The 26309-nt window shown below is 39.1% G+C and overlaps 1 protein-coding gene across 1 annotated transcript in view; it reads right to left on the bottom strand.

Moving 5' to 3' along the window:
* LOC122794856 (latent-transforming growth factor beta-binding protein 2-like) overlaps window positions 1-26309 on the bottom strand; it is a gene marked incomplete in the record, with an annotated part of 523235 nt that overhangs the window by 400079 nt on the left and 96847 nt on the right. The window contains 1 exon segment of the mRNA XM_044063459.1: window positions 17175-17263. Coding sequence (XP_043919394.1) covers window positions 17175-17263 — 89 coding nt within the window.

The raw sequence follows: 26309 nt of genomic DNA, 5'->3' as shown, positions 1-26309 counted from the left end.
CTTTTTAGCCTTAATACTGGCTACCCTTAAATGAATAATCTAAACTGTAGATCGTTATATTTAATACTGAAGTATTATGGCCACTGGGGATTCAACTACTTGCAAAAGTATTCACTTTCCTTAGTGTCTAACTTCATTTATTTTCCCTAAACTGCTTGCTATTTCCAGTTCCCCTTTATATACAAATTATGATGTTCCTTATACAAATAACTCATAGCATGTTAAGTCATTTCCTCTTCCACCTGTAGACTCAATATACAACTGCAGATATTTGCTGATGGGAAAAACTGCTTATAACTATACAAATTAGCAAACAGCTCCTTTCAAATGCTAGAAAACTAACATTTGGAATACTTTCCATTTTCTAACATGTCTGCAGCATAAACTAAGAACATTAGTCTATACTTCCAACTGATGTAATAAAGGTTCGTTTTCAACAATTTCCATTCATTCTCACATTACCTGAATTGCTCAATTTCTACCTTCCCTTATACCTCACATCTCCTTCCACAGCATTATTTTGGAAGAACTTTTCCCACAAATTCTATTTCTATGTAATTTCTCCTTTTTTTCTCAAGATCCCACCTCCAATTCTATCTCCTTTCTTATATTCAATACCACCATTACAGCTGGTTTATATTTTGATTTACATTTGCTAGTAATTTCTGCTTTGGTCACCAGTAACATTAAACTTGATAAGCTCCTGGTATACATAGGCAATTCAGATCCAGTATTTCAATTCAAAAGACCAGTTCCTTTGTTATTACCATTTGGTCTTCCCAATATTTCTGTCAAAGTATTAGGAATGGAAATTATAAAATCTGCTGACTTATTACATTCCCAAATCTCAAGTTCTCAATTTTGTCTTTCTTCCCTTTCGCATCACCAAAGTTTATAGGTACATATGTGCTTAGTAGGCTACTGATTTGTGAGGACCTTAAAAAGCATAGCTTAAACTTCCATGATAGTTTTCAGCACTTATTTTGCATAGAAATAACCAAGAAAAGGCTAAACAAGGATACTTTGGGACATTTACATGTTTCCTCTCTCTATGAGAGAGAGAAGTGCTAAACTGGAGATGAATTTGTGGGCACCCATCCATTTGTCCAAATTAAATTTGAATACAGTAACAGAAGTAATCTGCTTTATGTAGGGTAGAAGACCAATCCAAAGAAGCAGTATTTTTTTACAATACAACCCTATCCATTTAACATGTTCTATTTAAAAGAAATCTTGAGGAGCTTTTCACAATACCACTGGACTTGCAAATGTGAAATAGGTCTGGCAGAATATGATTAGTTAAAGCTGTATACCGGAGGCAGAGGTGTCATCTCAGTAGCTTGTACAATACTGAGTAGTTTTATTATGATTTAGACCAATTATATGTGCGAGGGTAGTGTGACAGCAGTGAGGTCTGCAGTGGGAGTGACAGATGCTTTTAAGGTGGAGGTGGGGTTACATCAAGGATCTGCTCTGAGCCCTTTCTTATTTGCAATGGTGATGGACAGGTTGACAGACGAGATCAGACAGGAGTCCCCATGGGCTATGATGTTTGCAGATGACATTGTGATCTGTAGTGAGAGTAGGGAACAGGTGGAGGAGACCTTGGAGAGATGGAGATATGCTCTAGAGAGAAGAGAAATGAAGGTCAGCAGGACTAAGACAGAATATGTGTGTGTGAATGAGAGAGAGGATAGAGGAATGGTGAGGATGCAAGGAGTAGAGCTGGCGAAGGTGGATGAGTTTAAATACTTGGGGTCAATAGTTCACAGTAACTGTGAGTGTAGAAGAGAGGTGAAGAAGAGAGCACAGGCAGGATGGAGTGTGTGGAGAAGAGTGTCAGGAGTGATTTGTGACAGACGAGTACCTGTAAGAGTGAAAGGGAAGGTCTACAAGGGGGTAGTGAGACCAGCTATGTTATATGGGTTGGAGACAGTGGCACTGACAAAAAGGCAGGAGTATGAGCTGGATGTGGCAGAGTTAAAGATGTTAAGATTTGCACAGGGTGTGACGAGGGTGGACAGGATTAGGAATAAGTATATTAGAGGGTCAGCCCAGGTTGGAAGGTTTGGAGACAAAGCCAGAGAGGCAAGATTACGTTGGTTTTGACATGTGCTGAGGAGGGATGCTGAGTATACTGGGAAAAAGATGCTAAGGATGAAGCTACCAGGTAACGGGAAAAGAGGAAGGCCTAAGATAAGGTTTATGGATGTGGTGAGAGAGGACATGCAGGTGGTTGGTGTGACAGAGCAAGATGCAGAGGACAGGAATAAATGGAAACAGGTGATCTGCTGTGGTGACCCCTAACGTGAACAGCCGAAAGAAGAAGATGATGATGTTTTTAGAGAAAATGTGTTCTGTTTGCTCCAGTTGTGATACACTTGGAAAGGTACATACCAAAATGGGTATTATACTCAATGATCAGCCTAATGAGTGCAGAGTTGCAGAGTACAGTGAAATGATTACATCCCTGGATCTGGACTAGTATCTTTATATACAAGCTGTGCAATGAGGAGTTCCTCAACACTGGATACACAGTGATAAAAAGATAACTCAATATCAGCACAGGTTCCCAGATTCCCAGTTTTCTGGGGTATGTTACTAATGTGATAATTACAAAGGGAGTTATGTTTGCCAAAGAACATTGACTATGTATTTCTTGGCATTTAGTTTAAGTCTCCTGTTTTAACACCAGCACTTTGCTTATCTACTTAATATTCACTATGTACTCCTAGAAGAAATCTTGTAAGGTTTACTTGGGTTACAAAACTACCTATGTAAGCAAGTCCATGCAAAAATCCTAAACTTTCAAGACTTCATTGCATACTTGGGAAGCCTATGGAATGTCTCTCATTGTACCTTTCTAATTTTTTTTTTGTTCTCTCCACTCTCTCTCTAACCATTTGGCAGATTCTATAGTTATATCATGCAATATATTCTACTCCCAATTAATTATGCCTTTTTAAGCTGAATCTTCTGTTCTGAACTCTACTGAAGTCTCTACCAAAACTAGGGACTTCCAAGATGGCTGCACACTGATCAACAACTTAACTTCAGCCCTACCAGTGTTAAAAAGAAACAGATAAGGGCTAGTTAATTGTGACACCTTTAGCAAAATTCAAGTACTATGTATTAAGTACACTGCCTGGATGCCAGCAAAGAAGAAACTCAGACAAACTGAAAAAAATCAACTAGAAAAGGTGAAGAGAACACACTTACTAGAAGTATCCTGTATCCGTTCAGCAAAAGGAGTTTAAGCACCAGTTTTGGTATAAGTGATGGCTTCCAGTAATCAAGAGGAAAAACAAATCAAATGTGCTCAAAGGTGATTAAAATAAATGAAATACTGAAGGAGTATATCAACTAAAATAACAAAAGACTGGAAAAAATGGAAGAATCTTTAAACAGCTTTTGAGGCAAACAGAATAAACTACAAAAATCACAGGCTGAAATAAAGGAGAGAGTAGCGGAATATGACAATATTCAAGAGCAGCTGTTTGAAAAAATGGTAGAGTTGGAAGACAAGCCAGACCAGTGAGAGAAAGCCTGCGATTTTCTGCTGTACCAAAGAAACTGAAAGGAACAAACTATTAATTTTATGAAAGCACAAATAATCAAATGGAATGGTATTCAACAAGATTTAACTGAAAGGGAACACAGTATGTATGCTCCAAACCTGACCATGAGAAAGCAGCCAAGACCTATATTAGTAAAAATACAATTACACCAGCAGAAAGAAAGTATCCTGACAAAACTGTGGCAGAAGGTCAAAGTATTAACAATTGGTGACAGTAGAGTGTGGAAAAAAAGAAGTTGTCTCTTATCATAACATTCCAGCAGCGTTCTAGATAATTATTCATTCATTACTGTTAGGACCTTGGTTTCGTCCTCGGAACTGACACTGTCATTACCAAGCTTGCGCCAGCCAAAAACTCTCAGCCAAGACCTACCCATAATGCTCCTCTCATAGCGTCTTCAGATCGAGTTTGCCCGCCCCTATAAAATAGGAATAATGAAAGAGAGTAGGAGGCGCTGTCTGAGAAAATACCTTAACTAAAGAAATCCTAAAGTCCACCAGGAGTCCAGGCAGGGGGAAGGAGGGAGGGAAGTAATGAATGAATAAAGATCTGCAACACAGATGGAACGTTATGGTAAGACAACATCTTTGTCCGATGCTGTAAATCTTTACTCATTCCTTAATGTTAGGACAGAGTCCCCAGCTACTCGAGTCCTGGGTGGCCCTAAGTAAGGACATTCCTGAGCACCATAGAACCAAAAGATGCTCGTCCGCTGGAGGCCAAATTCAATTTGTAATGAGTGATAAAGGTATGAGGTCTTACCCAAGTGGCTGCTGCGCAGATATCATCCATAGAGGCTCTGGAATGAAAAGCCACTGAAGTAGCCATCGATCTAGTGGAATGAGTTTTTATTCTGGAAGGTAAAGACACTTTGTTCTGATGGCAGATAAAGGTAATGGCATTTCTAAGCTAAGAAGATAAAGTCATTTTGGAGACAGGCCTACCCAATCTGGGTCCTGCAAAGGCCACAAACAATTGATCCATTTTTCTGAAAGATTTAGTTCTATCCAAGTAAAAATGAAGTTGCCTATGAACATCGAGGATATGCAAAAGATATTCCCCTCTTATTTGTATGATGAGGGAAGAAAACTGGCAGGTTAACAGATTGGTTAATGGAAAACCCAGAAATGACACTGGGCAAAAAAGAAGGGTCAGTACGTAGGGACACTCTTTCCCTGTGAAAAATCAAGTAAGGTCTCTTGACACTCAAGGCCTGCAACTCCGATACTCTTCTCACTGAGGTAAGGGCTACTAAAAGAGTCTTCCAAAACAGAAGTTTCATATCATATGAATTAGAAGGCTCGAAAGGAGGACTTAACGACTGAAGCACCAATGTCAAGTCAAGGCTCTTTAGGAGGCTTGTCAGGAGGTTTAACATGTAATACTCCTTTCAAGAAGGTTTTGCACAGTGGGAATGACATAACAGAATCATTATCAAATCCACTGTGAAAATTTGTGATAGCTGCTAAATGTACAGTAATTGTCGATGCTGAAGCTCCTGCATGTAATAGGGTAGTCAGGTATTGTAGGATCTTCTGAAAAGGCACGGAGAAGGGGTCTATGTTATGATCTTTGGCCCATGTAGAGAACCTAGCTCACTTACTAGAATAAACTTTCCTGGTCATCCAGCACGATGCTTCAGAGATCATCCACGTGCAACTAAACTGGCAAAACTGCAATTCAAATTGTAGCTTGCTACAGATCACCCATCATGTCCCAGGACCCCCATTCCACGTTTCTGGAAACACTGGGGAAAAAAAAGGTCCTACCAAACACCTTAGTATTGGGCGATTTCAATTACCCAAACATTAACTGGGAGAACTACTCGAGTACTAACTCCTTTGCCCAACATTTCCTAAAATTTATAAACTCAAAATGCCCTGGATCAACTGGTCAACACTCCCACCAGAGTTAACAACATATTGGACCTGGTCATCATCAACATGAGCGACCGGTGTTCCACACTGGAGGTCAACCCCTCGCTACTTAGATCTGACCGTAAACAAATCACTTTGGATATCCACATTTCCCACCCCCAGACAAGGAAACCACCATGAAAAACATTTCAAAAGCAAACTTCACGTTACTTAAGACCGAGGTGGAAAGTTTCAAAGCCCCCATGCTAAAGGATAACGCTGTCCAAGCTGCAAAATCCTTTACTAATGCATTCTACAGGCACCTATAAGAATACATGGATCATGCTATCCTAAGCAAAACCAAGACTCACTCCTCCAAGAACAGGAAACCAGTCTGGTGGACCCCTGCCATAAACAAGCTATACAATAGGAAGAGGAAACTAGTACAGCAAAGAGTAAAATCCCAAGAAGGGAAGACATCCCTGATCAGTATCAGCAAGAAACTACGATCCCTCATAAAATTATCCAAGGCGAGCTTTGAAAGAAAAATTGCCAAGGACTCCAAAGATAACCACAAGGCATTCTTTAGCTATGTCAAGAATCTAAGTGGCAATGCTCAGATCTGCTCGGAGTTAGTGCAGAACCAACCAATATCGCCAACATCCTGGCAGACAGATTCAGTGCAAACTTCACCCCCCTCTCACCCCTAAAAGGGCCCATAACCATACAAGAAGAATGTACAGCCCCTGAAATCACAGACACTAAGGTTCAAACAGCCCTTTCCAAAGCCAAAAACGCAGCATCAATGGGAATGGATGGTGTCCCAGGCTGTGTCCTACATGAGCTCAAAGACGAACTAACCCCTTACCTAAACAAACTCAGCCTCTCCACAGGCTACGTACCCATAGAGTGGCACACAGCAATGGTTATTCTGCTCTACAAAGGTGGAGCCACAACAGACCCTGGGAACTATCGCCCTATAAGCCTGACTAGCTTGGTCTGCAAGGCTATAGAGCGCATCACGGAATTCATTAACAGAGCCATTGGAAACCTCCAAACACTGGACCCTACCCAGTTCGGCTTTAAGGGCAGATCATGCTTCCTGAACCTGGTGGACTTCTTTGAGACAGTAGCCAAGGCTATAGATGAGGGAAAGGTGGTACAAACTGCCTACCTATACCTCGCAGAGGCCTTCGACACCATTCCCCATTCTGGGTATTATTGACAAGCTCACCAGCCTGAACATAAACCCCTACGTCACAAGATGGGTTGACAACTGGCTCACAGACAGAACCCACATGATGAGAGTTAGTTACAAGTGGCATGCCTCAGGGCTCAGTCCTAGGACCCCTCCTGTTAGGCATATACTTCTCAGAGGTGCAGGCAAGCACAGGAGGACTATGGCTAACCACGGTCGCAGACTGCAAACTAGGGGCTATAATTGACTCTCCGGCTGACAGACATCCTCCAAAAGGGTCTCACTGAGATGGATACCTGGTATCAAAATCATGGCCTCAAGCTAAATGCGAAAAAGTGCATAGTTATCCCCTTTGGAAAAAACAAAGTACCCACAAACTACCACATAGGTGGTAGTCCCCTAAATACGGAATACGTAATAAGGGATCTGGGGACCGAAGTAGACAGGAATCTCTCCTTTGATAATCACATTGCCAAAGTGGTTAGAAAATCCTGCTGTGTGGCCCATCTAATCACAAAATGGTTCATATCCAGATCAGAAGAGGTCATTGTGCCCCTCTACTCATCACTCATTAGACCCATCATATAGTACAACGCCCCGTTTTGGATGTACCTTAACAAGACACCTGCAACAGATGGAAAGACCACAGAAGTACCTCACCAACAAGATCACTGGCCTCAAACAGATGCCCTATGCAGCTCGACTGAAGAAACTCCAGCTGTACTCAGTTGCATACCGCCTACTCAGAGGTGATCTCTGCTTGACATACAAGGCCATGTCCAACCCAGAACTGATGGTCATACTCCACCTAAAGAAAACCATATCCCCTTGAGCCACAGGCTCTAGGGATCTAAACCTCACCACAACAATAAATAGGACGTGCTGGAGGGATAGATTCCTGTCCCAGAGACTACCCATGCTTTGGAACAGGATTCCAATCTACATTAGGCAGAGCTCCTTGCTAACACTCTTCAAGAGAAACCTTGATGAGTGGATGGGAAACGGAAAGTTTACCCCGGGGATCACTTCAGTGGCTCTGCTGGACAGAGGCACAGGAACTAATCTAAGGGGGCAGCGAAAGCCAACACATTCTGGCTTGGCTTATAAATGCCTTTGAGCAGATAGCCTAGTACCTACCTATGAACCTATGGAGGAAAGTTTCTTTGAGGCCAGAAGAATCTCATGAACAGGAGATGAAATATCAGGTAGCCTGGCAATCATCAGAAGTGGATAAACCAAGCTGTGAGCTTGAGGCTGTGGAGATTGGGGGTGAATCAATCCCAGAGGATGAGATAGCAGACCTTAGGATTGATCCAGGATCCACATGCTGTGAATCAGATGAGGCCATAGGAAAGGGAATCAGACTTAATGGGGGCAATGAGGATCACTCTGCTTCTCAACCTTTGAGCTTTCTGGAGGAATTGCGGGATGAGGGGAAATGGGCGAAAGACATACAGTAGACCCGGGGGCCAATCGTGCATCAGAGCATCCCTCGGTGACTCCCCCTGAGGGGGGATCAGGGCAAAGTAGCTTCTGAATTTGTTGTTTAGGGGGGAAGCAAACAGGTCGCAGCAAGGCTTGCCCCAACAGCGGAAGATCTGATCCAGTATTATGGGACTGAGGGACCACTCGTGATGCATCAGAATGTTCCTACTTGGATTGTCCACAATAAGGTTGGAACTCCTGGTAATGTGCATTATGAGAAAGCGGTTGGAAGTCATTGCCCAGTGCCAAATTCTCATGGCCTCCCAACACAAGGGGTAAGACCTGGTTCCGTCTTGTTTGTTGATGTACCAGACGACTGACATGTTGTTTGATTGAATTGCAATGGTCCTGGAAGGAAGGGATGTGTGGAAAGCTTGCAATGCTAAGAGAACTGACCTCAAATCCAGGCCATTTATGTGCAAGTTGGCTTCCATGTGAGACTAGGTGCCTTGGACCATCTTTCCCTGGAGATGCCCCCCACCCTAACAGGGACGCGTCGGTGGTCACCGTGGTCCTGGGCTGGGCTTCATCCACCAGAGCAGGGGATGAACATTGAACCATCTTCTGCCAGTTCCTCTTTGTGGCTGGCCATGACCATGGAATCAACTACTAGCTGCTTGCAGGCACACTGCACTATCAGCCCAAGCAGCAAGGCCTGCAAGAACACAGCCAAGCATGGAAAGAAAAGAATAGAGAGGTTATTGTCTCCTCCTCCTCTGCTTATCTCCTCTCAAGAATGTCACAAAGAATGTCACCCGGGGGAGAACTCCGGGGAGAACTCTCCCTCATTGCAATCTGTGTCCTCAGTGATGGATTCCTCAGGGGATTCCTCTGCACCCACCAAGGTGCCCCACTTCCAGGTGGCTCCAGGTGGCTCCCCTGAGGGATCTCTGAGGACGATGGTTCCCTTCAAGGGAAGTTCTCTCAGCAAGTGCTTTCGGGATCCCCTCGGGGGGGTTGGGCCAGCTACATGCTAGAGGGGGGTTCTGGTGTCGATGCCAATGGTGCCAACTGTGAGCCTGTTGAGGCAAGAACCCTGGGCCAGAACCTTCTCTATCACTTGGAAAGCAGGCCCACCAGAGGAGGGATGGAAGCCCAGAACAGAGGATGACAACCTTGGAACCAGGGTCACACCCCGCCCTGAGGAGTCCGTCTCCAGGTGAGGAGCTCCAAGAGGACCAGTAGCTGTCGGGGGAGCAGTGGCCATAGACAGCACCAGAAAAAAAAAAAAGTCGCCAAACTAGGAGCCATGGTGCCAACAGCCCAATCACTTCTCCAAGAGTGTGCCAGTTCCAATGGAGCTGTAGCTCCAAGAGTAATCGGTACCGACAGGGGAGCCTCCACAGTCAGAGCAGAGACAGGATGCACCGGGGTGGCCATCAGTACCAAAGTGTCCGGGGCCTGGAAAGAGGCCGGAGGTGGATATACAGGTGAGTATGCCAGAAAAGCTTCCATTCCAAGAGGGAAGGAAGGCCTAGCAGGAGTGGGTAATCCTCTAGCTGCCAAAATCTGGTCCACAACCCTCACTACATCTTGTTCTGAAAGACTCCTGGTGGATCTGAAGGAATCTGCCGAAGGAGAGTCAGGTCTCTCGAAAAAAGGACTAAACTGGTGTCCCAAAAAGGGGTCATAAGTCGGAGAGTATCTGGTTCTGGGAAGGTGCTCAACCTTCGGAACCAATGGTGTCAGTGTCGATGGGGCCATATAAAACACCGGCACCATGGCCGGGGATGGTGCTGATGCAGGTACGGTACTTGGAGTGTGCGTCAAGACCAAGGCTGGCACCGAGAAGGATGGTGCCGAAGCAGGTACAGTGGTAGGAGTCAAAATTAAGGGTGGCACTGAGGGAGAAGACATGGAGCCTGGTGCCGAAGTTGTCTGTCGATTCAGTTCTAAGGAGGACGGAGATGTAGGGACAGAGTGAATCCGTTTTTCTTTAGGTTTCTTAGTCTTAGGAAGTGGTGAGACCTCCATCCCAGAAAGAGACTCCAAGAAGGGAGTTTATCATACTCTTCAGAATCAGCTTGTTCTTACACTCAGCTAAAGTCCGGTTGCTGAAGCTGGAACAAATAAAGCATTGATGTGGTCAGTGCCCAGACAAATGCACAGAGCATGACCGTTTGAGTTGGGCATCTTAAGCCCGCACTTATAACACTGTTTAAATCCTAATTTAGCTTTTTCAGACATCATGAAACATCACACTAATCCTAAACGACAGATAAACAACCAAAAACAATAGCAAGGTTACAGAAAGAGAGTTTTTTTTTAATAAACAGATAGAAAAGTGAGAAGTACCAGCGATGGTATTTAGAAATACCACAAATGGTAGGAAAGGGCCTACCAAGGGTAGGAGAGAGGGACAATACCAATGATGGTATAAGAGGAACTAGCAAAGGTAGAGGGGTAGGATACAGAAAAGGTATGTAAGTTTATAGACGAAAAGATGATATTTAGGGAAACTGACTAAAAAAAAGGTACTGGTATAGATAATCACAAAAAATGCTACACTTAGCTTGAGAGAGAAGGCTTGGCACAAATGACCGAGGAACGTGGCAAACAAGATCTGAACAGAGTGGCATTATAGGTAGGTCTTCGCTGAGAGTTTTTGGCTGGTGCGAGCTTGGTAATGGCCATGTCGGTTCTGAGGATGGAAATGAGGTCCTAACAATAAGGAATGAATAAAGATTTACATCAGTTTGATTATTTACTGTACACCAGGCAAAAGAGAAGCAAATGTACCCCAACAATCGGAAAATGTATTGAGGCAGGTATGAGATTCAAGCTGCTGTATCCAGGCATCTTCAGATAATTTTTCTTGGAGGATAAAAGTCATTTTTGATGCACAACAGGCTAAAGAGGAAATACAAATGTTTGTCCAACAAAACATGAGCCATCAAACAGAAGGAGAGATGACTTCTCATTCTTCTGTTGATAAAGGCCAGAGAGATACTTCGCCAATGAAACATTTTCTAATGTTCCAAAGGAAAATGCTTGAGATAGAGAAAACAGCACATGTCTGAACTAGAAAAACTGGGAATATCTTGGACTTGAACTGGAGTCTCAGGCTGGGAGATGGAGATGAACATGAACAGGAAGACTAACTGCAACACACAAATTAGTGAATAAATGTGAGACAATAAAGCAATCACATTTGTGAAGTAAGGCTTTACCAGAAAAAAAGTAGCAGAGAAAAATTTGACTTTTGTTGCCTTTGTTAAAGACGTGGAGGGACTGAAAACATGTACCCTACTTTGTGTCATTAATGTATGGGAGGAAGAAAGAGTAAATGTAAATTAAAACAAATTTTGTTCTAACAGTATTTGTATAAAACATTCATGATACAGACTGCATGCTACACAGTAAACCACTTTCAGTGATTGTTGCATGTGATAAAAATCCTAAAGTAAAGTAGTACTTTTTTACTTTTTATTTTTAAGAAATGTAGGCATGACTATGTAAAAATACAAAAAGGCTGGGGAAATATGTTGTAATCTTGGGCTGTTTTTAGGGGGGCATGGGGTGCAAAAGTGCACTGATTACAATATATGTAGAGCTGAGATGTTCTCTCTTGCTTATGTAAGTGTGAATGTCTGAATTAATGAATTTGGCTTCATCAAGTAACATTTCTTGTGTAGGCATGTGTGCTGTAGAAATGACAGAATCCTGGGTGCAGTAAAGTTTCCCTTTAGTAAATAAGTGCAGTGCGAGTTCAGAAATCTGAAGCTGGGGGCAGATGTACAGTCTGTTCTTATGTTTCCATGGAGACAAACTGACTACAGGTCCAGGCTATAAATCAAGAGAGCTCTGGACATCGTTTGCTGAGAGAAATGTAAAATTAGAAGGTACAAGGACCAGCAGCTTAGTAAAAATAAAGTTTGAAATTACTGGAAGCGAATAAGAAATAGCAGTTTTCCCAGTACCCAAATACCTCAATACATTAACTAGAACAGTGTATAATTTAGTTTTGTTTAAAGACAGCAAGTGCACTTTTTCTTAAGGCTAAAAGTTAATGTTTTCTGAAAGCATACAAACCTTTTTTCACATTTGAGAGTGGAATAAAGACAAGAACAGAAAGCAATTAGTCTAAGTAGAAGCACAGGCTGAAAAAAAAAAAAAAGTCTTGTAAAATATGACAAGTCCAAATGTTGATGGCAAGAAACAAATGTATAAAAGATCAACCTGTCAAACATCAGTGAGTGAATGTAACACATATAACAGGTAGGAATTATTATTTTTATTATTTTACATTTGTTTACCGGGTAATGCACCGATTTCAATGAACCATTTTAGACACAGCCCAGCTTAATAGGGTGACAAGAAATTAACAAAAAACATTTACAAACACAAGGATATGCTAAAAACAACCACAGATACACATTTACAGATGCAAGAATATGCTACAATATTTAGTTCAAGAAGAAGTTTACAATGTCAAAACATGGATAAAAAATGGAATTATGCTTAGCAGGGCTTTATGGATAAGATGCAACCATAACTTAAATGGCTTATACTAAAGGGAGAGCAGCGTATAGTTATACAGAGCGGTCTGAAGAAATTAGATGAGCCAAGTGGGAATAGCTGCATGAAAATACACCATGGAGAGAAAACAGAGAAATGTGAGAAAGAAAGACATGCAGAGGGAAGAAAAATAAACAGGAGAAGAAACAGAGATGCAAAGAGAAGAGGGAAGTAGGATGAATGAGAGGTGGTATGTAAGGGGATGACAAGATGAGACAAAAAAGATGAAATAGTGATAAAGGTGTGTGACCGAGCTGCAGGTATAACGTCTTACAATGGTTACACTATCCATATTATTTTGGAATGTGAATGGCCTCACAAGTACAGAAAAAAGTAAGAGTATTGAATTACATTAAGAAATGCAGAGTGCAGCCATGATAACTATAAGAATAAATCTAAGTAAGTTAGAAAGGATTGGGAAGAGATTGGATAGGCAATTCACAAAGAAACAATGGGAGGATATATGTTGTTGTTTGTCTTTTCGGCTTTTCCCGGTTAGGGATCGCCATAGTGGAACTCCAGTCCACTAATGATTGGCAGTAGATTTTTTTATGGTGCCGTGGTGCCAGCCCGACACCTGACCTTGAGCGAAGGCATGCACATTCACGCATGTTTTTTGGAGGCCACTCGGCCACGGAGAGGACATGCAGACTCCACACAGAAGGCACTCCAGCTGTGAAATGAACAGGAGAACCTCTTGCTGTGAGCCAACAACGCTACCGCTGTACCATCATGGCTATAATGGGAGGATATATGTATGTCTCCCAAATATGCAACAAAATCTAGACTTAGGATTTTTGCTTGGAAATGTTTACATAGATATTTTTATACCTCAAGTAGACTCCAGAGAATTTTTCCTTAGGTAGACAGCAAATGTTGGATGTGTGACGGGGAAGAAAGAGGTACTTGGAAACATTTTCTGGAAGTGCAGTGGGTTAGCAGATCATAAGGATTCCCTGCGGGATGCACTGTCAGAGATGATGGTTGGGCAGATTGGTGTGAAGATGATTTTTCTTAGCTATTGCCTAGATATAGTAAGGCCTTGCTTTGTCTAATTATGGTGGCTGACAAAAAGTAATTACTAGAAAATGGAAATCAAAATCTAAACCAAATATATTCACTATTTCTAATATAGTAAGAGAGATGAAACAACTGGAATTGAGATCTTTAGAAAAGGGTAGGAGCAAATTCCATAGGAAAACATGGAAACTGTAGGAACAACACACATACAGGGGAGGAATGAGGTTTAAAAGAAGACCAAATAGTAAATCCAAAAGTAAGGCAAGTACTACCATGCTGTGTATGAAGCAACTTCACTTTATTAAAACAACAAAAGCAGTGCAGTATCATAAGCGCTTTTGGGTAAATCCCTTCATCATACGATAAAACACTAGTAAAAACATAGTATCTAATACAGCCAAAGAAAATCAATAGTTTACCCTCCTTTTTGCTAGAGCTGGTTTTAAAGGGACATAATTTAATCCTGGGGCTTTGTCAGGGACTGGAACTTGATATACAACAGTCAGAATTGTAGCTGTGAGACCTGGAAGGGAAAATACACCAAAAGAGGGTAAATTTCTGAAAAAAACTGAAAATATTTGGTATGGAAGATGTGAATTCAGTAGTAGAAACTTGGAGAGAATTCCCATATTATTCCCTACTGTACAATAAATTACATGTCACAGAAACGTGCATTTAATTGAAAACTTCAATATACATCCAATTATTTCAAATCATCATGAGCCAACAATAACCAAGATTAAAATGCAGGGTAATGAATTAAAAATGAGACACTGGTGCTTCCCTATCTGTTAAAAAGAGAAGAATTTAAGGAATGGGTACTAGAAAGTATTCAAAATGTATTAGTGAAAACAGAAATTTCTTTAGAAGTTATGGCAAGTGAGTGGGATAAAATGAAAGTGGAGTTTAAAGACAGTAAAAATAAAAGAAAGAGATGGTTTAGAAGTAAAAATAATTTAGAGGAACTGACAAATGTTAAATACTGCAGAATAAGGAATCTCACACAAGAAGGGGTGCAAATGGAGACTGCTAAAGAGAAAATATCTGGATAATATATGCTGTTAATCAACTGTTTTTATGATAACTCTAGAGTACAAAAACTTTAAGCATAATGACTTGGGAAAGAGAAAATAAGCTGTTGCCAAACTTAGGAAGCCTATAACAAAGAAAACAAGGGATCCTGTATAAGTATTAGCGATATTTTGGATTTTGTATGACAACATATGAAAATTTGTATAAAGTAGAAAAATGTAGAAATCAAGAGCACAAATGGAAATGATTATGGAAGACATAAGTATGCCATGGTTAGAGGAAGATGAGCCTCAACAATTTACAGCTGAGACAGAATACAACATAAAAACAATAATGTATTAATCTACAGAGAAGTCCAGAAATAAATGGTATTCCTGTGGAATTCTGGAAGCTAGAAGGGAAGAAAGTAATAATGATCTGGAAGGTTGCGTTTAACATAAAGGAGGGGGAAGCACCATCCTGGATGAAAGCTGTGGTGGCCATAATACCTAAAGACCCATCAGACTCGGGTACAGATCAATCCATTTCAATTTTAAACTATGATTATAAAGTGCTGATGTCCATAATAGCTAAATGTGTGAAGGGAAGGCAAACATTTGACTACATTAACAGAACAAAGATGATGCAGAGGGAATAAGAACGTATAAAAATATCACTGTTGTTGATGGGTCTTGATGCAGAGAAAGCATTTGAGAGTGTAAGCTGGGTTTTTATGAGTGGGGCAATGGAAGCATTTGCATTCCCTGATATAATAAGGTGAATTAGGAGGCTATACGACAGATTAGAGGCACAAATTTAAGTGGGAAGATTCCTCCCTCTTATGTTTTCCCTAAAAAAAAAAAAAAAAAACAAGCAAGGGTGTCCTCTTTTCCCTTTATTTGCTTTATATATAGGGCCATTGGCAAAGAAAATAAGGGACTCAGAAATTCAAGGATATAACTGGTATAGTAATCAAAAAAGTTGGCTTTATATGCAAATGATATTACTTTGTACCTGATAAAATCAGAAAAGGAAATTTCAGTATTGTGGAACATTTTAAGACAGTTTCAAGTCTTTTCATTATATAGAATTGAGGAAGATACAACAAAAGATATAGCTGTAAACTATGTACACACACATGAATTAGTTCAGCAATACTCATTTTTAGGGACATGGTAAAATAAAGTACTTAGGACACGTGGGAAGAGACTAAATAAAATATAATGCAAAAACTGGAAACCCTTCTTTTTGGATATGGTTAGCAAGTTACAAGCAATAAAATGTTTTTAGTCCCTTTAGTTTTATATAAAGGTCATGTATGTTTTTTTTAACAACCAGAGGATAAGTTGTGGATGGTAATTAATAAAAAGTTTAAGGATTTTATCCTGGAGGGGAAAATGGAAAGGGTCAAGTGAAATAAGTTGATCCTTCCAATAGATGGTGGTGGGTTTAGGATTACCTGATTTGAATGGATATTTTACTACTCAGTTAAGGCTTGTATACATAACACAAGCAGGAAGCTATCTATAATTTAAAGTGGAAAGAGATGATGATGAACCCGGGGGGGGGGGTTCAAGAAAGAAGAGAGTGGGAGCTTGGAATGCAGATCCTTAAGGAGAATAACAGGCAAATAGATTATATTCATAAAGTAGAAGAAAGTATTCTAAGAACTAAGCCAACACAAGAATGGAGAAAGGAGATTCTCCCCGTAGGGATGACTGCAATTTGGGTTACAGAGGATAGGCAAGAGGGGGCTGAAATTTACTGGAGAAAACTGGTAAAGGAACCAAGGTATTAAAAGCAAATAAATACAGAGGGAAAAGTAATATAATGGGATGAGACCAGGTAGACATGCTCCTTGGAGAGCAATTGAAAGGCGATTTAAACCTAGCATCAAGAAACAAATTTACAGAAAGCTGTAAGACAATGGAATGCACAACAGTAGAGGTTGCTGAACTGCAGATAAAAGGTATCTGGGTGAGATGGAAAATGGGGAAGGAAGAGGTAGAAGCAAATGGCTAACTACATCATTATCCAGCTGTGATGGAATAAAGATGTTGGCCATCAGCAACTAAATCATGTTTGTATACAACTAGATTCCAATCACTAAAGATACTGCACTGACAAAGCAACCCATCACCTTCATACCAACATGCCTCTTACAGTAGTAATACCTATCATGGCAGCATCTGATGTGCAATATTACTTCAGAAGAAAAACAACTTCATAAGATGACATTTTTTTCAGTATTCACACAACTTCGAAAAATGCTGAAGGCACCAAAAAGAGTCAGCTAGACAACACAGGGAAGTATTCATGAAACAAAATACTCAGCAGTATGACAACATCTCAGAAAGGAATGTAGTACATCAGGAACATAAATACAATAAATGTAATGCGTGCTACACAGTTACTTCTCTATTGTACAACAAGGTTATATGACCTACCATTGCAACACATATGCACAATACAGTGAGAAGCTTCATTATTTTTGTTTCAGTTACATACCTGCTGCACATGGACTACAAGCACGAGATCCAGTTTCATTCGCATGTGATCCAGGTTGGCAAGCAGAACACACCAAACTTCCTGTAACACTAAAACAAATCAAAAAACAACCTTAAGATTTCTTAACCAAAGATAGTAAAAGATTTTTGGTCTATCAGATTACCAATAATGGGACCCTCTTTGGTGGCTCTATAGATAGGGCTCATCCTCATTTCTGTCACAATATTTTGTTCTTGGAAGCCCCTAAACTCATGGGTATGTTTGTTCTATGCACTATTACCATATCATCTTATGCCAGACACAAATACACTCCCAAATATCCCCCTTGAGTTTGCCAGATTGCCCTTGACATCTAAGCATGCATACTTCCTGCTTATCAAGAAAAAAAGTGTAAGAAACTACATGGTTTACAAGTAATATAATGCTATATATTTGATGAACTTGCTGGAAACTCCAACATACAAAGCTGGATGGGAGGCAGGCCATGCATAGGAAGAACATGCAACAGTATAAAGAGGGCACACCAAGGAAAGTCCCAGTGTTACTTTTAAGATATATTTTCATGAGTTAATCTGTTAAAAGAATCCTTAGACCTTCTGGTGGATTAATAACCTGGTTTCCAGGTACACTGTGTGTGCATGTCTGTGTCTACACATCATTAACTATTTGCACTAGCACTCTTGATTACTAGCAGCTTACCTACATCCTTCCCATTTCAAAACTTTTAAAATTCTCCTGATCCCACCATATTTATGCTACTTACTAAAAACTAAAGTAAAATGTACATAATTTAAATGCAAATATACAAACACCTCGAAAACAATCTAGCTTGTCTAAAACATCAATCTCAAGATCACACTATTGGAACTTTAGTAAAATAAAACAAGCAGCATTTTCCATTCACTTAGTTATTAAAAACGTTAAGTTCACACACTGTAAATTCAACACACTCACGCAAACTCCCCACAAAATGCAATGCTACCCATGCTATTTGTTTCCTAGTAAAAAGAAAAATTAAAATAATAAAATGTAAAAGAAAATGATGTACCCCAATTAGCCAAATGGAATGCAGCACTGCTGGCGAAATGGACCTGACTTAACTAAACCAACTACAAATTAACTCAAGGAATAACAAACATATAAAGCTAGCTAATCTTAACATAACACTAGATTATCAAAATACAGACACTACAAAAATGATTTAAAATATTTCAGAAACTTAAGTAGAAATCCCAGACAAGATGCTCCATTCATAAACTACTAAACTCTATTCAGAAGGAACTTAATTAATTACTACAGCCCTCTAAAAGCAAAGGAAAACATTACTCTAAGATAAAGGAAAAAATGGAATGGAATATTTGAGGTCTTATCTGGTTTGCTGCAATATAAGGCATTTCATTTGATACACACAAACCCCCATGTATTCTTTACATATAAAACATTTTACATTAGTGAAGTGTTGTACGCCACTACTGTATACAATAAGCTAAAGAGAAGCTCACTACAACACCCACAATGGACCCAGGGAATAATGCTATCTCAGCTTTATGAAGCTTTTAGGTGGTCATCACATGGTGTTTAGCTACAAAGAGCTCCTAAGATTCTATTTTACCCTCAGAGTTTCATTGCAGCACTACAGTGAATTTGACATCCTCACTTAGCATGTTATATCTCAAAATGGGTATTTCTTTGTGTGTGGTAGGAGGTGATGGGGAAAACTGAACTGAGCTTTTCAGCCAGCAGGATTGCTACAGTTTCAGGCTGGGTGTAAATGTTGGTTATTATAATTAACTCTGCATATTGCTGAGTGTTCCTCTTGAGGTTATGAACATAATTAAAAAAGTCTTATGGTTATCTTTCACCTGGGAGGCTATCTTTGCCTAGTAGTTTCCTCTGGCAGATTTGACCAGCTCTCTAATAGGTCTGCTTAGACTGGTGAGTGTATGTTTGCATTGTTCTGTCTGTTCCTTCTTGGCTTTGGACAGGATTTGTTGTGGAACATTCTGAGACAGTTTCAAGTCTTTTTGGGATACAAAAAGAATAAAGATAAAAATAAGGCAATAGCTGTAAACTATGTACCTACACACAAGTTGGTTCAACAATACCAATATTTATGGGGACATGATAAAATGAATGGATTAAAATGATTCTGGTGTGGCAGCTAAGGATATCTGGAAAGAGATTAAAAAAGATAATACAAAAAATGAGAAATGGGAAGATCTATTTTAGGGATATGGAGAGCAACATACAAGCAGTGAAAATGTTTTTAGTCCCATTAGCTTTATACACAGGTCAGGCATATTTTTATCAACCAGAGGTGAGTGGAAGGATTTTATCTGGGAGTGGAAGACAGCAAGAGTCAAGTGGGATAAGCTGATCTTTCCAATAGAACAAGGTGACTTGGGATTACCTGATTTGAAGGGGCTATACAGTTAAGGCTCCAATACATAGCAGAAGCAGAAAGTTACAATACAAAGTGGAAAAGGATGACAATGAACAGGGGGAAGCTAAAGAAACAAGGAGAGACTGGGATTTTGGATGCATATCTTTAAGGAGAACAACAAACATACAGAATACTATATTCATAAAGTGACAAAGTATTCTAAGAACTAAGCCAACACGGAGATGCAGAAAGGATATTCTGCAGATAGGGAAGACTGCAATTAGGGATATAGAGAATAGGCAAGAGTGAGCTGGAACTTACTGGAGAAAACTGGCAAAGGAACCAAGGTATTGGGAGAAAATAATTAGAGAGGGAAAGGTAATAGAATGAGAAGACGTCAATAATTAATTTGGACTGCAGCCTAGAGATTGCCTTCCCTATCAAGGACTGAAATCAGAAAGAAAAAGGGAGATACTAAGCAAAAGACCTGCACTAGTAGCAAAGAGTTTTTTTAAACAAGAAACATCTTTATTAAATTATTTATATCAATGAAAAAAACACACTGACACATTTCTAGCGGCAAACATTATACATTACAAACCACGTTGACACAATTGTAGTTACAAACATTATACATTACTTATAATCTACATAATCATTTTCAGTCAAACATTACATAGCTCATTTAAGTCCTGCCTTCTCTGTGAGTTGCTTGTCCAATCTCTCTTCCCAATTCTTTCTAAACATCTCTGATTTTTTATAGTCATCATGCAATAGTTTATATGTTCTACTAATTATTCCTTTTTTAAAGGTAGCTTCTACTCTAAATTCTGCTAAAAACTCCACCAGTGCTGGTCCTTTGCTTACGACCTCCTTGTTTTTTTCTCTTTGCATATACTCTGGTCAGTCCTTGATAACGAAGGCAAATCTCTAACCTGCAGTCCAAATAAATACTTGGCATTTCTCATTCTATTACCTTTCCCTTTCTATTTATTTGCTCCCAATACCTTTGTTCATTTTCCAGTTTTCTCCAATAAATTCCAGCCCCCTATTGCCTGTCACCCTAAGTGCAGTCATCCCTACTGGCAGAATCTCCTTTCTCCATTCCAGTGTTGGCTTAGTTCTTAGAATACTTTGATACTTTATGAATAGAATGTTCTGTATGACTACTGTTATTCTCCTTAAAGGTCTGAATCCAAAATCCCAGTCTCTCCTTGTTTCTTGAGCTTCCCGCTGGCTTCATCTTCTTCCCTTTCCACTTTGAATTATACTTTTCTGCTATGTATAAGAGCCTCAACTGTGTTGCTCTGAAGTACCCCCCGAAATCGGGTAATCCCAATCCACCTCGTTCTATTGGAAGAATCAGCTTATCCCACTTGACTCTTGCTGTCTTCCCCTCCCAGATAAAATCTTCAGCTCTTTACTAACTGCCATCCACAACTTCTCCTCTGGTTGATAAAAATATGGCTGACCTATGTACAACGCTAAAGGGACTAAACATTTTAACTGCTTGTATCTTACTATTGATATTCATATAACAGAACTTCCATTTTCTCAGTTTCTGTATTATCTTATTTTTATTATCTTTTTAGTCTCCCACATATCCTTAGCTGCCACACCAGAATCATTTTTAATCCATACTCCTAAATACTTCATTTTATCATGTGCCCATAAATCTGGATATTGTTGAACCAATTTGTGTGTGGATACATAATTTACTGCTATTGCCTTTATTTTAGCTTCATTAATTTTGCATCCTGAAAAGATTTGAAACTGTCTTAGAATATTCCAAAACACTAATGCCCCTTTTTGGTTTTGTCAGGTTTAAAATAATATCTGCAAATAGAGACATCTTTTCTTGGCTACCATACCGATTATATCCTTGAATTTCAGAGTCCCTTATTTTCTTTGCTAATGGTTCTAATTATAATGCAATTAACAAAGGGGAGAGAGGAGACCCTTGCCTGACCCACCCACTTAAATTTTCTCCTCCGATCCCTCATATATCCTCCAAATAAACCTTATAATTTTATCAGGGAATGTAAATGCTTCCACTGCCATGCTCATGAAGTCCCAACTTTAGTATTGAAATTGGCTTTTACCTTCATTACATATTACAGCTACCACCGCTTTCTTCCAGGATGTTTGTATATTTCTTCCTCTAAAAATACCATTAAACAAAATTTTCTAAATATTTATCAGTTTTTTTAAACAAGAAACATCTTTATTAAGTTATCATGCATGACATCGGCAATGCTGCATTTATAAAATTGAAATTATACAATGACCCCCCATTAATATTCCAAAACATGCACAATGATTGACCAGCGTGCCCGTTGTAAATTCTACAATATACCAATGGAAAAAGGTCCGGTCACCCTGGACTTTTTCCCATTGCTATAACGTGCACAAAACATTTTTTTTTAACCAAAAAAAAAAAAAAAAAAGAAAAAATGGAGACTTTCTCCGTTGGTTCCGTTTCAAAGCATTGATGTACTGGGTATGCGTGGGACGCAAGTCCCATACGCATGCGCAGTACATCAAAACAAGGAAGTAGTGTACCACAACCAGCGGAAGAACAGTAATCCGCCATTATACAAAGACATTACTTAAGAAAAGTATTTTTTTTCTTAAATAATGTCATTGTATAATAGCAATAACCAACTCCGTGGTTGTGGTACACTGAAATTTACCCACGGTTGGCTTTATTTAATTACTCTGGCTTCGCCCACATGATTAAACCACACCAACCGTGGGTAAATCTTCAATATACCACACCACGTCATCGGTTATTGCTTAAATAAACCATAGTGACACAACCTCAGTTATAAACATTATACATTCCAAACTGTGTCGACACAACTGTAGCTGCAAACATTATACATAACTTTGAACATATCCAGTCATTGTTAGTCAACCATTACATAGCTCATTCAAATCCTGCCTTCTTTTACACCGCATTCCTCGTCTGCATGTATTGATCCTACATTTCCCATTTTTTCCTATGTAATTTGTTCCTACCCTTTTCTAAAGATCCCAGTTCCAGTTGTTTCAACTCTGTTGTAGTCTTTGCTACTTCTAGTAAAGTTGGTTTAGACTTTTGTTTCCATTTTCTAGTAATTGCTTTTTTTGGCAGCCATCATAACTAGACTCAGCAAGCCTTACTATGTATAGGCAATTCCAATTCTGTATCACTCAGATATTTATTAGTTTTTTCCGTTCTAGCAACCAAACCTCCACAGGAATACCATCTATTTCTGGGGACTTTCTTGAAGATTGGTTATACGTCACAATTTTTATCTCATCTCCTCCTATGCTAAAAGTTAGTAATTCAGCCTCATCTACCTCTAACTTTGGCATATTTAATTCTTCCATAAACTTTCCCATTTGTACCTTTTCTTGATTTCCATATTTCTTTGCTTTATACAGACTTTCATAGAATTTCCGAAATAGTTCTAATACTTCTACAGGATCTCTTATCTTCCTTTTTACAGGTTCCCTAAGCTTGGTGACAGCCCTTTTTATCTTCTGTTGCCCGAGTCGTCATACTAAAAGTTTTTGTGCTCTAGGGTTATTATCAAAAAGTTACTTAACACCAAGCTTTCTAAACTCATGCAAATTACTGAGGTAATCCCTTATTTTCTGTTTAGCATTTTGTAGTTGCTCCTTTTCTTGTTCTCTGAGATTCTCCCTATTTTGCAATACTTTTAACATTTGTCAGTCCCTCTAAATAATTCTTGTTACTTCTTAAATCATACCTCTCTTTCTTTTATTTCTACATTATTTTTAAACTCTATTTTAGCTTTATCCCTCTCCCTAGCTATATTTTCAGAAGAAATTTCTATCTTCTCTAATAGCTTCTGAATTTCCACAATCCATTACATGCCTTTTTTTTTCAACAGACAGATGGGAAAACACCAGCGTCTCCTTTTTGTTATTATCATTAGCATGATGTGAAATAGTTATTGGATGTGTATCAAGACCTTCAATTAAATGCACGTTACTGTGAAATGGAAGAATTCTGTGTAGCCTAGCCAGTTTTTGTATCTTGGAGAATAATATGTGAATTCACTCTGAACTCCAAGCACTTAATTCACATCTTCCATGCCAAATATTTTCATAAATTTCTTCAAAACTCTATCCTCCTTTGTTATATTTTACCAGGCCCCCCAGACACATCTTCACTGTTGCAGATAAAATTCCAGCCCCTACCTACAAGTAATATTTCTTGCTGAAAGTTGATTATTTCTCCCAGAATTTTCTTAAAGCAGTTTTTGTGGAATATAAATACATGCCAGTATAATCTTCGTCCCTTGGCAATAGCCCCATAGTACTACAAATCTACCATTATCTTTTTTATCTTCTTCTATCACTACTGGAGCTCCTCTTGCAATTAAAGTAATTCTCTTTTTTATTCCTCTGAATAACCATCCTGGAAACCTTTATCAAAATCACATGTTCAGTTCTTTCCAATTGTGGCTCTTGTAGCATAGCTATTTGTAATCTACATTTTTAATATTTTTTTTTGTATCTATCTGCGAGTCCACTGATGTTTAGAAACATTACAGAATGCATCATTTTCCTAAAAGTTATTACCATATTTTATGTATAACAGCTTTTTTGTTAAATGTCTAGTTCTAGCTTTTGTGTTACATGCATACACTGTTTGACAGGATGATCTTTAATACAGCTGTTCTTGTCATATCCATTCATTTCAGCCTGTGTCACATCTGACAAAACTTTGTTTTATTGAAAGCCCTCAAACAAACAAAAAAAAGCCCAATACCCCCTAAAACCTATTAACTTAACACAGAAAACTATGTACATCTTCAAATAATGAAGTTTTACCTTCCTAATAGGAACAAATGTTCCAAACTGATAGCCACACACAAACACTTGAGGTAACCTACAAGAAATGTTATCCATAATAAGACTCATGGTACAGCCTGTACTTCTAAGTTGTTTCTGGCTTTGTCTTATCTTTACAGCTTTTCAGCTGGGAAAACACTTGAATGCTATGCTTTCAAAAAAAAAGAGAAATGGCTTGGAGAAAATGTTATCAGAGTGTCTCCTAGAGACATGAGGACCAGACACAAAACTGCCAAATTTATATTTGTTTACTAGAAAAAAGCCTTATAATATTTAATATTCTTTTTCATTTACTTGCTGTCTCAACACTTGTTACTAGATAAAGCTAAGAGCCTTAACCCAATCATTCCCTTATACAAGAATGAGAAAAAGCACACTGATTTTTCTTTTGTCATGCTCTTTTAACCAGATTTTTCCTTTACATTGCAGTGCCTACATTTCTTAAAACTGAACAGGGAGAAATAGAATAAGGGAGAAAGAAAAAAAAGAGGAGCACCTATTTACATTAGTATTCCCATTATACTTAAAATAACTGAGAAAACTTTACAGCATGCAAAGAAAATCATGCACTATTAAAATAGTAACATTAAGAAAACATTTTTTTTTACTTTCAGTTAACTTTCTCCCACCTCTTCCCCTCTCCTCAGTATTTTTCCGAACATTAATGACATGAAGTACAGCATATACTTTCAAGTCCCCTACAAGTTTAAGTCCATAAAAGTCCAATATTACCAGATTTTCTTGTTCTGTCATGTTTCATAAATATAATCATTGTTTTGTAATCTCACATTTGTCATTTTCCAAGTTACTGGTTTTATTTCTATTCATCTCCATCTCCCAAATCCTGTCTCTGCTTCCTTTCCCCAACATACTCTTGATTCTAGTCAACGCTTGTGTTTTTTTCCTTCTCAAGCATTTTCCATTGAAACACTGGAAAAGATTTCACTGGCACAGTCTCTCTGCGCATTCTGTAACCTGTGGGTACTTTAGTTATTTACTTATTTATTGACATTTGTTAACCGGGTTGGTCCAGCTGGGCTAGAGGCCCATTTTCAGTGGCGACCCAAGGAGAAAAGCTCCATTCACAGACAGTTTACAGTAATTACAACAGTTGACTCAAACGAATTACAAAAAACTTGCTATAAAGCAAGTTAAAGACATGAAATAGAATGCATGCACAAAGGAATATACACAATGTTGTTACAGAGAAACAATATATTTACATAAGAAATTTATCCATCAGCATTGATTTAGTTTAGTAAGTATCTGCATAGTAGGGTACAAGATGAAAGGGAAGAGATTATTAGAAGTGTATATGGAGTATGGGGAGCTTAGGGTAGGTCTTGAGAAGGGCAAGGTTTGGAGTAAGTAGATGAAGTTTGAGATCATTTTTAAAGTGTGATGTGTGGGTGATGGAATGTATGTCTAGCGGACGTTTGTTCCAGGCATGGGCAAGAGTATTAATATAGAAGTTTGCCTACTGTTTTCTTGGGTTGGTAGGTGTCTAGTAGTTGCTGATTATAGGTGCAGAGGGTCCGAGGTGGAGAACAGACAGAGACAGGAAGAGAGAACTGGACAGGATGCAGGTTTATAAAGAATGAAGTGTAACATTTGAAATTGTGATAGCAGCAGTTGTTGGGGGAGTTACAGCCATTAGAGAGAGTTTAGGGCAAGGCAGAGGTGCATTGTATGGAGAGTTTGTGATAAATCTAGCTATCTTATAGTAAGTTTGTTCGAGGTTGTGGCCTGAATGTTGTTAGGGGCAGCATATAGTAGGGAGGGGAGGAGGAGTGCCTGTGCAAGGGAGAGCCTGGCATTAGGGGGTTAGATTTTTTTTGTTGCGATACAGTAAACCTAGTTTCTGGTGCGTCTTTTTATGCATT

Source organism: Protopterus annectens, chromosome 2.part1, assembly GCF_019279795.1.
Source record: "Protopterus annectens isolate FY-2018-M chromosome 2.part1, PAN1.0, whole genome shotgun sequence".
NCBI lineage: Eukaryota > Metazoa > Chordata > Ceratodontiformes > Protopteridae > Protopterus > Protopterus annectens.
The sequence above is the reverse complement of the archived record's forward strand: the minus strand, read 5'-3'. Positions and strand labels throughout refer to the sequence as shown.